The sequence below is a fragment of the Berkeleyomyces rouxiae genome (genome assembly GCF_048999995.1).
Source record: "Berkeleyomyces rouxiae strain 22BRR77 chromosome Unknown BrBRR77_ptg000001l, whole genome shotgun sequence".
Lineage (NCBI taxonomy): Eukaryota > Fungi > Ascomycota > Sordariomycetes > Microascales > Ceratocystidaceae > Berkeleyomyces > Berkeleyomyces rouxiae.
Genome location: NW_027396491.1, coordinates 3,497,171 through 3,510,748, shown reverse-complemented (window position 1 = coordinate 3,510,748; position 13,578 = coordinate 3,497,171). Strand labels below are relative to the sequence as shown.

The 13,578-nt window shown below is 52.2% G+C and overlaps 5 protein-coding genes across 5 annotated transcripts; 1 reads left to right on the top strand and 4 right to left on the bottom strand.

Annotated features, from left to right (window-relative positions):
- Positions 1–154: 154 nt before the first annotated feature.
- Positions 155–2,804, bottom strand: BROUX77_000994 (uncharacterized protein; the record flags this gene model as incomplete). The annotated part of the gene is made up of 2 exons (XM_073753659.1): positions 155–1,217; positions 1,291–2,804. The coding sequence occupies 2 exons, from the start codon at positions 2,802–2,804 to the stop codon at positions 155–157; spliced, it is 2,577 nt and encodes an 858-aa protein (XP_073609229.1).
- Positions 2,805–4,123: 1,319 nt separating this feature from the next.
- Positions 4,124–5,386, bottom strand: BROUX77_000993 (uncharacterized protein; the record flags this gene model as incomplete). Its single annotated transcript, XM_073753658.1, has 2 exons — positions 4,124–4,873; positions 5,072–5,386. The coding sequence occupies 2 exons, from the start codon at positions 5,384–5,386 to the stop codon at positions 4,124–4,126; spliced, it is 1,065 nt and encodes a 354-aa protein (XP_073609228.1).
- Positions 5,387–6,403: 1,017 nt separating this feature from the next.
- On the bottom strand, positions 6,404–8,872 carry BROUX77_000992 (uncharacterized protein; the record flags this gene model as incomplete). The annotated part of the gene is made up of 2 exons (XM_073753657.1): positions 6,404–8,518; positions 8,603–8,872. 2 exons carry the CDS (start codon positions 8,870–8,872, stop codon positions 6,404–6,406), a joined length of 2,385 nt encoding a protein of 794 aa, XP_073609227.1.
- Positions 8,873–10,010: 1,138 nt separating this feature from the next.
- Positions 10,011–11,728, bottom strand: BROUX77_000991 (uncharacterized protein; the record flags this gene model as incomplete). Its single annotated transcript, XM_073753656.1, has 2 exons — positions 10,011–11,192; positions 11,267–11,728. The coding sequence occupies 2 exons, from the start codon at positions 11,726–11,728 to the stop codon at positions 10,011–10,013; spliced, it is 1,644 nt and encodes a 547-aa protein (XP_073609226.1).
- Positions 11,729–12,432: 704 nt separating this feature from the next.
- Positions 12,433–13,110, top strand: BROUX77_000990 (uncharacterized protein; the record flags this gene model as incomplete). The annotated part of the gene is made up of 1 exon (XM_073753655.1): positions 12,433–13,110. The coding sequence occupies one exon, from the start codon at positions 12,433–12,435 to the stop codon at positions 13,108–13,110; it is 678 nt and encodes a 225-aa protein (XP_073609225.1).
- Positions 13,111–13,578: the final 468 nt, after the last annotated feature.

Below are 13,578 nucleotides of genomic sequence, written 5' to 3'. Positions count from 1 at the left end.
ACTCATGGCTGGTGCCGCTTCACCATCTATACTGGGTTCAAGTGTACTTGTAGACGTTATTGCTACTCTATAACCTCCTGAGAAATGTAAAGGGAAGGCGAGTAAAGGGCTCAGCTTATACGAGTCAATCGTAAAAAACGCCTAGAGTACGTTTCTAGCGCAGCCAAGAATCATCTGCTCTGTAGTCTGCAGCCGGGATAGCGTTACGTCCACGCATCGAAGCTGTCTCACTGTCACTATCAGAGAGCATCTTTGGTACAGGAAGATCCAGCCGCGGAGCCGCATCAGCTGTTGGTTTGGTCTGGCCTAGGCCGCTACCATTGGAATAACCGCCGAGGTTTAGCGGTGCTGGAGCTAAGGGTTGGGCCTTGGATTTGGATGGCGACACGCTACGGCTGCGACTCTCGGGCGGCGGTCCGTAACGCACGTCCTTAACATCCCAGCCGTCTTCTGCCGCTGCCGACACCCAGGTGCGCAGAGCCTCGTGCACTGACGGGTAGAACTTTTCCTTGCACAAGCGGAGAGAACCGCCCATGCAGCGTTCCCAGCCTGATATGCGGAGCTCGCCGCGAAGTCGATTCCGGTCGTCGCGAGACGGAGTGCAGGCAATAATGGCGTTCAATAGATCAACGTGGGATGCCAAATAGTTGGTGGCATCCCACTCGACGCCACCGACGTAGGGCGCTGCTGCCACCGGTGGCCGCTCAGCAGGAAAGTGGCGAGACATGAATTTTGTTCCAGGTTCCGCATCGTTACTCGCGGTCGAGGATGTACTCTCGGGATCGAGATTCATCTTATCGGGAACAGCCACGATGTTGAGGTGATGTAGGAAAATCCAGAACACTTCTTTGGTTACGTTTACCACCTCCTTGTTCCATACTCGATATGGCCGTGAGCGATGCATGTTCATAACGAAGCCAAGTGGTCTCTCGGCTTCTGGTGGCTCGGGGTCTCGCAAATGAGCTAGAACGTTTGCAGAACGAGTAATACGATCATTTGGGAGACCAGATTCGATGTACATGAATAGAATAGAGGTGATGATGTTTCGCGTAGTAAACTCGCTGGGGCCCTTCTTTTCTGGATCGAAAAGAAGATGTAGTAAGCGTGGAAAAAGATCATTCTGGATAGAGTGTATGTAGACCTGTGCAACAGCGGTGGTAGAAAGGGCCTTGAGACACAACAGAGTCTCATGAAGCAGCGAGTCCTCGTGATCATCACTATTACCGGAGTTAGTTGAGAAAGTTCCGCAACTTGGCGTCTTGTATACGCAGGCCAGCGCCAACTACTTACCGCCACTCAACTTCCATAACTCGGTGCAAGAGACCGACCATCTCTTCCATACCGCCCTGCTTGATAAAGTCTTCAATCCAAGACACAGCTTCGTTTCGAAGTAGCAGCCGCAGCTTGTGTAGCTTTCCCACTTCAACAGCCTGTGGCTTGGTAACTTTCCGCAGATATGACACAAAATCTGCTGGCGTGGTGCCCATAATTTTGGCCAACAAACCAGTCCCGTTACCACTTCCGCTATTTCCAGACGTGCCGTCGTAGGCATTGGCAAAGGGAGAGTCGAGGGGCTTCTCGTCAGCCAGAGTCTCGTTGGACTTGGACCGCAGGTGCCGGCCCAAGGAGAGTGTCTTATCACCTTTCTTGCCGGTCTTGTTTATTCGAGACAAGGTGAAGCTACGACCTCTGCTTCTCTTCGTTTTTGCAGGCTGGATTTCTCCGTCGCCTTCAACTGCTACATCGTTGGACTGTTGTTCTCTTCGGCTGACACCGACCGTCTTGGACTGCTGTTCATGTTTGTTGGCAGCCGCAGCCATTTCAGCCCAGTCCTGGCGAATGAATTCCATTTTGATAGTTTTGGCAAGATTGCGCATCTTGTAGCGCTGATTTTCGGGTATGTTTCGGCGATCAAGCATGGCTTCAAGATGCTTGTCGATATCCTTGGGGTCAATTGACAGCTCTGTACTTCGTTTTTTGGTGGTTGTGTGCATGGGCATGCTAGAGCCGGCGGACATGCTCTTTGCGCGGCTGTGGCCGAAAGCGCCACGAAGGGACATTTTAGAAGACTGGCTGGTCTTGGCCCGTTCAGTGGTCTCGCGTGAAGATTGTGGTGGCGACGTACCACTACTTTGCGGACTGCTGGTGTGGGAAGACATGGGCCCAGAGTCAGCGCAGAATTGCTGGTAAATGGGTGTTTTCTGTGAGGTCGGAGCCATGCTAGAAGGAGGTGTTCTGTTTTCCTTGTCCTTGTAGATCATCGGCCCGTTGTCGTCCTCTTTCTTGGCGGTTTTTGGTCGGCTCAAGAAGCTAGTGAGATTCGTGGTTGATTTGGTCTTCTTATGGCCCTTGGTAGGCGAAGGCTCGCGACTCTTAAAACGAGAGCTTTCTTTGAAGGGAGCTCCGGAGCCGGTGAAGGCGGCAAGAGGGCCTCTTTTTGCATCAATATCTTTTCTAGATTCTCTCTCGCGATCGTTTGACCTTCCTCTTGGACTTGACATGGAGCCGGCCACAGGGTTGAAATATCCCTTTTCAGGCAATCGGATGGGTGAGCGGTTGGGGGATCGATTGTTGCTCTGGTTGTGGTGAATTTCGCCCAGCGGATTTCCAGCCGAGTACTGCGAGAATATGGGCAGAGACAAAGCGGGAGCTGAGGCGTTTTCGCTGGGAACTGACATGGGCGAGGAGGCGGAAGAGTTTATCTCGGTGGAGTCACTGCGGCGGTTGATGAGAGACTTGAGCCGCTGCTTGGTGGGCGACGGTGGGCCCGACCGCAGGACTCCGGATGAAACCTGTGAAGCCATCGAGGGCGGGAGCGTAATTGTATGGAGGGCGATGGGCGGTAGTCACGCGATAGGAGAGGCGGCGGTGGCGATGGCGATGGCGATAACGGTCAAGAAGCGGTTGAGATTTGTCGGCGTGCGAATAGGGAGAAGTGCGTAGCAGGGCGCGGGAAAGCAGAGAGCAATAGGAAATATCGGGTGAAGGCAAATAGACGAGGTGAGCAAAAAAAAAAAAAAATACATGAATATGTGGTTGACGAGGAGAGTAGTCTGGCTGCATTACAGCGCGGATCGCAAATAAAAAATCAGAAGCCGCCTCAGCCTCGCCAGAACTTGTACACGAAGAAGGAAGCTTTGTCCCGTGGGGATTGAAGCTTGGAATAGGCAGCTGCCCTGGATGCAAAGTTGAAGAATGAATGCTCAAAGAAGGCTATTGCTTTCCGTGCTTAAAGTGGACCAAGACCAGGGAAAACAAGGGAAAACACCAAAACGACAAAGGCGAGCCTGGAGGGCACCGGAGAGGCGGGCAGTAATAGTCAGTTATAACCAGCATCCAAGATCTCGCCAGCCGCTGCAGCGCTTACCAAGGAAACCAGCCCGTGTGTGTTTGTGTTGTTTTGGCTAAGCGGAAGGAATGGGTGGGCGTCTTCTATCTGCTCTTCGTCTATGCTTCTTTTGTACGTCACCCACCGCCTGGGTAGCAACACCACAACATCACAACAGTACAATACAGTACGTCTGCGGTTATCTGTCGGTAGCTGGGAGCTTGTCCAACCTCCCCTCCCACCTTGTGCTTGCGGCTGCTATCTGAGCCTGGCTGCCGTGCTACAACGAATATAGCGTGGAGGGGTGCAGTTCTGTAAACAATGTGGCTCGCGTCTCCATGGCAATGACTGGCAGGATTTACTTCCCCCTCTGAAGCCGCGGGAGCCACGCAAGGAGGCCTTAGCCACAAGCTAATTTACTACTCCGAACCATTGATTCTCCATTCTGACATGCTGCATCCTGAGACCGGATAGTCAAACCACAGCAAGCTTGCGAAGCCACAAAATGAACAAAGTGTTCTCGCATATAAGCTTTGTTGTTTCATGATTGCTCCCATGTTGGGCGGTCAGAACAACAGGCCCAATACATGCTGGCGGTCTACCTAAAGAATCCAACTCCCCATATTGTCCCCCTCACCAACTACAAGGGGCCAACATACCAACAGACATGTTTATTCCTGGCAAGCTGTCGTCGCTATGAAATATTCTGCACGAAGCCACGCATGGCTATTGAGTTGGTACTCTTATGTGTGCTGTCTATACCCTTGATACTGCTCAACTCCTACTCTCTGCTACCTACCAACTAAACAACCCGTTCTCGCGGTTGTATCCTCCCCGCAGTTGGGATTCCGGCTTGACGAGCTTCCCTTGCAAAACTGTGTACTTGACAATGTTCTCGCAATCTTGCGGGAAGACTCTAGCAAGCCACATGCACTGAGCAGCGCCGACGTCTTCACCCAGCGGCTTGATGTCGATCTTGTTGGGCTTCAACACTTCACCCTCGCCCAGCTTAGCGCGCTCCACATCATCGAGGCCAAAGGCATTTGGTCTGCGGTAAACCATCATGTTGGCCGAGAACTTGTGACCGCCCACGTGCGAAATAAAGTAAATGCCAACACCGCCTGGCCGCGTGTCGTCATAGTCGCGGTATAGACCAAGCGGCCGGAGGTGGCGCTCCAGTTCGCGCTTCAGTAGCGGCGCACTCTGGCCGCAGCGAGCATCGCGCGTTTTTTGTGAGCACATCAGAATTACAACGCTATGCGGGCACTGTGAGGCGACAATCTGCGGCGAAATCGGCGTCTTGGAGCCCGTGGCAGCGTCATGGCCGGTGGGGCTGGCGCCCATCGTCTCGGGCAGCTCAAACGGGGCGAGCTCCGTAGTCGATGTGGGCGCAACATTGATGTACGACTCGATTAGTGTCGGCACATTAGCAGGTGTCACCTGGTCGAGATAGACAAAGGCAGGGAGCAGCAGCACACGTGTGGGCTCGTCATAGTCGGTAGTGCCCGAGGGCTGGGGCATGTTGGAGGCAGATAGCATAAGTTTCTAAGGAAACGGCACGCAGCCGAAGATGTTAGCTCGCTGTGGAAAACGCACCCCACGGGTCTTTGTGTCCCATTATTGACTCTGGATTCCATGTCCCCGACCTGTTCAGTAGGGCCATATCTGGATCGAGTGGGATGCGCCGAAACTTTATTGGACCCTTGCGCAGGTCTACCCTCCAACGTGTCAGCAGATACTTACGCCGTTGGTAGGACTGGCCGCCTTGCTGATGGCCTGCATGATACTGCCCTTCTCATCGGCAACATCGCGCACCCAGTCAGACTTCCCCGTGGCGACCAGCACATGCGTACTGAAGCCCTTGATGTGGCCATACAATTCTTCGGTCTCGTTGATACTGAACGACTTGGGGTACTTGATAGAGCAGCTTTCGCAGTCGCGCAAGCAGTCGTCTCCGTCAGTCTCTGGATTCGTCGTGGGAAAGAGCGTCGACCATGTTGAACCGGACGAGTCACCAATTGTGACTTTGTAGAACAACGAACGGAGTTTGGTAGCCATTGTTGTGTCAAGGAGACAAAAAAAGAAGCTATGGCGTGAGGTTGAATCGCAGAGTTGAAAAGTCGGATTCTCGGCGCAGTGAAGGCGGCTCTATCGATTCAGAATTGTATGGACGGGACGGGACGTCTTGTTAGATATATAGAGAAATGACAGATTGATAAACAACAGTCGCCTTTCTGCAAACCCAGCCAGTGAACGTGAACTCTCCAAGCAATGCCGTCTCTAGCTTTATTTGGTCCTACCGGGGGGGGACTGGACTGCCCTAAAAAAGTATGGAGAACCAAGGGACGAACGCTGAGCGCAAACAGCCCTATGCGATTAGCAAAACCGCGCGGCTTATCAATCAGGTGCAGCCAAAGCCCGCGAGATTTGCGTACGTCCGCCAGCAGCACCCGCTTCAGGTTCGATCCTAGGCTAGTGGCCAAACCCCCAGAATCAGTCATTTGCACGCATCGAAGAGTTTGAAGGCATCGTATTGGCTGGCAAAGCTTTTTTTTCCCCTTTTTTTCTTTCTTCTTTCCTTGCCGGTGGGGAGTGGTCTGTTCATTGTCGTACGTATACGGGTCACCACCTGTGTTAGTTAACACCGATGATATTAGCTCGCTCACCGGTTCTAAGCGCCCCAAGTGCCTAACCCCAGACCCTAGTTACGTACGTGTTCCTTTTCACCAAAAGAACACAGCATCGGGATCTTCCTTCCATCGTAAATCCGAGTCTGTCCCGACTTTTGACCACGACGCACGATTCACACATATATCTTTATTCGATATTGCAGTGAAATCTGCTCTACTGAAAAAGGCGGAGTTCCGATGTTCCGAAGACCGTGAAGAAAATTCACAAAGTCAGACAAAAAAAACATTATGATAATTACCAGCTGGTGTTAGCCAAAGAAAAAATGTCTAACTAGTTACAAGAAAGAAACAACTCCAAATAAATCATCAACAGCCCCTGCCCGTGAAAGAAAGAAAAAAGGGTAGAGCGTGAATACCCAGTATATACCCCCTCCGAGACTTACAACTAAGCCATCTTCTTCCGCGCTTCATCATATTCAGCCTCTGCCGAGCCCTCCTCAAACTCGTCTGTCGGCTGCTCCTCAAGCTCCGAATCATCATCATCCGAAACAATCACCATTTTAGCACCACCACTACTCTTGCGCCGTCTCAATCGCATAGCCTCATGAATCTTGCGTGTCGCCTCGTCGAATCCGTCCTTGGAGTCTAGTGTGGTAAATCCGGCAAAGTTAACCACGGAGCTGTTGCGGCTGCGGTTGCGACTCGGCGGCCGCGTCGAGAACATGCCGTGACCGCCAATGTTGCTGAACGAGTCGTTGCGCGGCAGCAGCCGCGAGCTCTTTTTCGTATCACGCTGCGCAATTGTCTGCGCCGTCTCGGGCGACGCCAGGTGCGAGCTGGGCGGGGATGAGGCGCCGGAGCCTGCGGATATCGGCCGGTGGTCTTCTTGCTCCTTCTTCTTTTGCTTTTCAGCGGCTTCGCGCCGGCGTCGGCCAAAGTCGGGGAACATCTCGGGGCCAAGTTCGTTGATCACGTCGGTTACTTGGGCGCTCAGCTCGTTGCGACGTTCACGTAGGTGCGTCATACTGTAACTGCTGTAGGGGAAGAGACACAGGAAAAGAGGACGCAGCGACTTGAAAATATCCATACCAACCTCACCGAAACGCAAGCTGGCAAATGTAATACCGACAAGGCCTACCCACGCACCAATGAATACCAGCCATAGGGGAATCCAGTCGGGAGCATAGCCCCAGAAACGGTCCTTGTAGACCTTGACAGTGACAAGAATGGAGTAAAGGTTGTAGAGAGTAGGAGTTACCGCGAGGGCAACCAGGAGTTTCCACGTCGCAATTACATCATTGCCCTGAATCTTGACGCTCGAGCCTGCCAGGGCCTCCTTTGCCTTCTTCATGCTGATGACCTTGGTAGCAATGAAGACAGGAGAAAAGAGAACGACGCCGGGCATCACTGCAATAGACAGCATGAGCAGCTTAAGCACACGATATATGAAAGTAAACACAACCTTGGGTAACGACATGGTAGCATATTGCACTTGGTGGTCCCGCAGGTTCAAATACCGTAGACGTGTGTTGTAGTCCTGTACAGCGCCCATAAGCTGCTTGATGCGCTCGTCATCCTTGTAGCGTTCATATCCCTTGGCCAGGCGGCGGTTAAACTCCACGACCACGGGAAGCGGTAGCTTCTTTCCAAAGGTGCCTGCGGGGTTGTACAGGCGGCGCGCGGCTTGGATAAGCATGAGGGTATCGTAATCGGGGGTCGAAACAGTTACAGAGCTTAGGCCCTGGTAAATGGTGTCTAGAAGTTGGCCGATGGCGTCACGGCGCTCGTTGTTTTGGTACATGTTTACTAGCTTGCTTGGGACCTCAATCGGGGGACCAAACTCGACAACGGCCCGCGACCGGAACTTGTGAGCATGGAAATAGTTCATTCCCACAGGCACAATGGTCAACCCGCAGTCTGGTGCCTCGGCCAAAGCTCCAAGGGCCATGATAGCCACACCAGCTTTGAGAGGAAGTAGTTCTGTCCGATCATGGCTACCGCCTTCTGGGAAAATACCAACACATCCGCCAGATTTGAGACGATCAAAGACAGCATGGTATACTACAGTCTGATCAATATGTGGCGCAAGTTTAAATTTGGTGCCTTGATATCCAGGATGGGATCCACCAACATCGGATTTCGTTAGACTTCCGTCCTCACTTATATCGTTGCGACCGGTAAGCTGTTGCATAGACAGCTTTCCTTTGAAGGCGCGACGCAGGCGAATTTCTGTCGGGCTGATAATCTCGGCAATATCGACACTAGAGCTCGCGGTTTTCTTTCCGGCAGGGAGAAAAAGAAGACCACCAACAACACCCTCGCCTTCGCCGAAGCGAGTGCCAATGCCGCGAACAAGGGTTGGGTCGTTGATGGGGTCGGGGAGGTATATGGTTCCGGACGCGGGCTTGGCGGAGTCTTGAGCACGGCCGACGGGGACGGAGCCGGTCTGGCGAGACCCCCAGCCGATGAAGCCGTGAACGGACTTTTGGGCGATCAGGAGGGAGATGCGGCGGCCAGCCTCTTGACGGAGCGTTCGTTGCAACACAATGCCATCGACGAACTGAAGAAACAAGCAGGAATATGTCAGCGACTAGAAGGAAGCAGAGGGAAGAAAGATGCTGCATGAATGCATGTGATATCGTACCTGATTGGCGTGGGGAGCAGCCACGAACAGTACAGGACCAGTCGTGGGAACCTTCCATGAGCCGCGAGGATGGACTTCGCGGAAGAAGAGGTCAATCAAAATCGACATGATCCATGAGAAGACGTCGTACTTCCAGTTTACCATAGGGTAGAGCTCCTTGCGACTGGTGGAGGCCTTGGCCTGGGTTGGCTGCGGCGCTGGCTGTGTAGCCGACGCTGCTGCGTCTGGGGAGACGACTGCCGGAGGGGCAGGTGGTGTTTGGATCGCCATTGCTTTCGCTGATATAAATCGAATACTTATCTGAAGCTTTAAAGCGTGCGCATGGAAAAGCCGAGAAGGAGGGGCAGGAAAGAGGGGTGTTCAGGCGCTTGTCTTGACCTGCTTGTCCGCCGGGTGTGGAGGGGGGGGGTTCGAAAAGTCGGAGAATGAGAACACAGCAAGCTCTTTTATAACAAGTCTGATTCCGTACTCGATAAATCCGAAGCTTTCGGCCAACGCAGGAAGCTCTTCCGATTCCGAAACAGAACAGCCGATGGCTGGGTTGCGTGGGCGGCCCTAACTAAGCACACAGGCGACTTGACGAGGGTGGATATGTGGCAATATTTCGAAGACGTCTAGCTTCTACTGGTGGCGTGCTTGTGGTGCAGTCTTGATTGACGGGGTCCGCTATCTCATGGCCGTCCAAGTAAAAACGCCAAAAGGGGTTTCAAGTGTCTTTGTCTGGGCTTCAACCTCAACAGGTTTCTTCTTCTCAAAGCTACGATGCTTTGATTCGTTCCCCACATGAAAAAGAAGAGCCTAGTCTTCCATGGAATGGGGACGGAAAAGTGGGTCCACACAGGCAATATATTCAAGCTATTGACTAGTTAACTATGGGGAAAAGGAACTAAAAGTGGCTGCCTGAGAGCATCTGGGCACTGTGATTGGTCGGTTCTGCGGCATCTTGACGGCCTCATGGGCTTGTCAACAGGGGAAGCAATATGTCCATGCAACATGAATGGCTTTGATAATGCCCATTTCCCCGGAAAATGCGGGCTTGGGGTCGAGGTCTCGACTTGGAAAGGATGCGGTGCTGCTTAGTCAAAGAAACAGCCAAGAGATGGCTAATCAACTGTATGCAAGGAGGCCAGCAAGCTGAGACACTCAGTTATGTGTATGTACATACACTTCTTGTTGTTCAGAACGTTCAGGATTGGCTGGTTTTGAGAGAACCCTAAGATATGTCGAGTGTTAATTAACTACATGGCTATACGATTCGTTCAAGCGAGCCCAACAACCCCCACCCGAGAATGAAACTATTGCTGACACGGATCGAAAATAAGTCTCAGGGTTGCTCAATGTGTGTCCCGGAGTAACGGGTCGTCTGCTCTAATAGAGCCTGGTTTTTTTTTGCTGTTCAGTAGCCTCCCTAGTTCTTTCGTCTGCGGTTCTTGGTGGGCGCACTTGTTGAGGCGCCCTCCATCTCTTCTCTATCAATCTTACCTTCATTTTCCATCTCTCTCAACTTCTCCTGTCCAGAGATGAACATTGTGAGATCATGGTTCATCTCTTGCAGCCCCGCCATCTCTGTCTTCATGCCCTGGAGCTGACCCTCGTATGTTTCGTTTTTCGCTGTCACATGCTCTATGCGTCTCATGAGGCCCTTGTTGACCTCTTTTTCCTCCTGAAGCGACTTGCCTAGACTACGTGCTAGGTCCTGTGCCTTTGCTGCACGCGCAGCTTCGTGGTCCATGCCGCGCGTGAGCCTCACGACGTCCTCTTTAAGCCCCTTGATGGTAGCGTTGAGACGGTCCACATCCGAGGTAAGGGCCTGGACTTGCGCCTTGCTGCTTTCAGCGCTTTCGGCTGCCTTGGTAGCCTTTTCCATGGTCTTGGAAACAAGGTCTTCGTAGTAGATGCGCTGTGACTCGAGCTGGTTGCCAAGCATCTGTGTGTACTCCATAGCCATGGCCTCGTACTTTTCTAGAGGAACGGTTTCTTCCTCTTCCTTGGGCTCGTCCTGCTCCGCCGAGGTTTGCCCTGGCCGGCTGAGATGGCGGTCCGGCAGTTCCACGAGCTTTCCGTTACCCTTTTCACGAATGAACCTGTGAACCCACTTGTCGTCGCCGTAGTCCCAGACGTACTGCGTCTCAATCTCCAGCGCGAAGTTATGCGCTGTTTCTTTCCAGTGGTCCTTTGCATGGGCGCCTTTGTAGCGCCCGCAGCCTACATGTCCGCAGATGAGGCATATCCACAGGTCGGATGTACAGTCGCAAACGCTACAGAGATTTGAAACATCCTGTCCAAATGGCTGTGCGCCTGGTATATAGTCATCAGCAGCGCTGGCAAAACGACATACCGGGCAGCCACCGTCCTGCCACTTTTGTAAACATGTGCAATGGAAAATGTGTTGACAGGCAATCGTGATGAGTCCACTTGTATCGTCCATGCGCTCCAGACATACCGGGCAGATGGGAATATCGGGCAGACTTGGGATTGAGGGAACAAACGGGCGTGGGGTGGTTGAGCTCGAGGAAAGATGGGTTTCGTTTGGCTCAGTTGTCGATTCAACTTCGATTGACTTGACAAAGAAAACGCGGCACGGTTCAGTCTGCAACAGAGATGGGGCACATGTTAGTGGGTCGTCAATACAATATGCGCTCTATAAAAATCTACAGGACATACCGTGCGATCGTTGAGTTGCCTGCCATTGAACTCTTTCCTAAATCTGCTAGCCGTGTCCCAATCACGGAGTTTGAGCAGCATCAAGTCATGCGACACATTTTCTGTGGTGACCATGCGAATATGACTGACATTCTCTGCCCAGACGTCGCCGACAAATCTAAGCACTTCTCCATGGGATGTGCAGCTGGGCACGTCTGGTATACATAAGATGGTAGACTGTCGCAGGGCTTCTGGCTGAGGGCGTAGTTTTGAGATATTGAGTGGCCGTTTGATGTCGGGCTTCTGCGTGCCTTGTCGGTAAATATGCACCACTCCCCAGTCAGTATCCGCGTCGTTGGCGTATATCGTTTGGAAGTGAGCTTTTGTCGCCAATCCCAATCCGCCGAGGGTCGGGCCCAGATCTAGAAAAGCGGGAGCATGCGGCTGTGAGCTAGAGGAAGCCTCTCCGGCAGAGCTTGCCATGGTAACTGTGTAGCTTCTCAGAGGAGGGGTGACTGTTGGAAGGCGCCGTAAAGGAGTAACGCCTGGAGTTTGGTCGAGCCGCGGGAGATGTTGACGCAGGCTAATGATAGAAGAAAGCGATGTTGGTGATTATGGCCTAGGAGTTCTGTATCGAGTGTTTGTGGCAAAATATTAAAACCGCGGTGGTGATGGAGTGAAGAAGTGTCGCAAGTAGCCAAGGCTGAAAATAGAAAAAAAGCAGAGCCCAGGTGGATGCGTACGTCATGGAAGCTTTGGAATAACTAACTATAGTGGGGTTACCTCAAGTGGCCCTAGTCGTCACACTATTGCTGCTTGTAGAACAACAACGTCAGGGGTCTGACAATGAAGACTTTCTTGTAGTTTGAAGGTCCGGATGTGAAAGTTAGGCAGTGAACGGATGAGGCTATCCCACCTATCCCAATCAACGTCAAACTAGCTAAATAGCTGTCACAATCACGTGATGACGTGGCTCCGACCATGAAGCTTGCTAGAAGCATCTTGTAGCCGACCACGATCTTGTGTGTATATAAACACGAGATGTCGCGTCGCCGTTTCCATTGCGAGAAGAAGTCTCTTTGATTTTCTAACATGAGATCCAACCATCACCACTAGCCATCACCCAAGTGTGTTTACCTATCACAACCTAGCAAAGAAACTCCGCGGAAAACACAAATCTCTTCACAATGCGCGAGAGCCAGAAGAACAGGTTGGTGAGGGCCCTGCTCGATATGGACCGAGGCACCAGCATCGCTGTGGCTGCTCACAAGGAGCGTATCCCGGCCGCGTCGCTACAAAGACACCTTGACCTCTACTTCTCCCGCCTGAGACCCAGAACGTCCCCTGCGACACAGCAGCTTACACCCGTGCAAGAGGCCCAGTTGACCGAATGGGCCATCGACCAAGAGTCTGTAGGAAATACTGCCTCCAACGATGTGCTCCAGGAAGCGGCCCAGGCCATGCTGACGGCCACTGGCAACGACACAATCATCGACGGCAACTGGGCATGGGGCTTTTTGCGCCGCAACCCCGAGCTGAATGCCATGCGAGACCGCATCGACGCCGCCGCTATTTGCATCAGACCCGGAGACAGCCCGAGTCAGCAGACGGTCCACTCCTTGCAGGACTTTGCCTTTACACTTCTCCAAATGATGCGAGACTCTTCTCATGCGCCCACGCGCTATTTCAGCTCACGCACTTTCGCCGAAGACAAGGAACTCGCTTTCAAGCGTGCCAAGTTGTCAATCCGCTGCCGAAAGGTGGCTTTGCTCTACGGTAGGACAGAGGAAGCTTCATCGCGTGAAAACGGACCTGCTGAGCCCCATACTACCAGCGACGAACTCATTTCTACCGAGGATATGTGAGGAGTAAAGCTTGATGCCCATCTATCGCGTAGCTTGGAACAACTGTATCTACTCATCTACACTTGCCGCCGGGGCTTGTTATCTTGATGTTGCTCTAGCTGCTAATATTTTGACTGGTGAGAGATCCTGTACGGTGAAGTAGGCGGACGTGTATGTTCTGTTTTTGTTTTAACTAGTTACATTGCATGTAACTAACTAACCACATATTTATCTAGTTACTAGTTATGGCAAAAGAAGAGTGATTGGAAACGTCTTCTTGTAAAAGTTTCGCCGAAAATTTGGCAGACATCTAACTTCTGCAAAGCTTCTTGGGACATGGCATGTAGTCAGTTTGTGCGATTTTGCTGCTGTCTAACGCTTCGGCAACAACTTGGCAGGATCCGATAATGTTCATGTATGAGTCGCATTGCGTCATCGTGATCCACTTTGTACTTGGTGCCATCTTCGTCAATGCTTCGCGAGACCAAA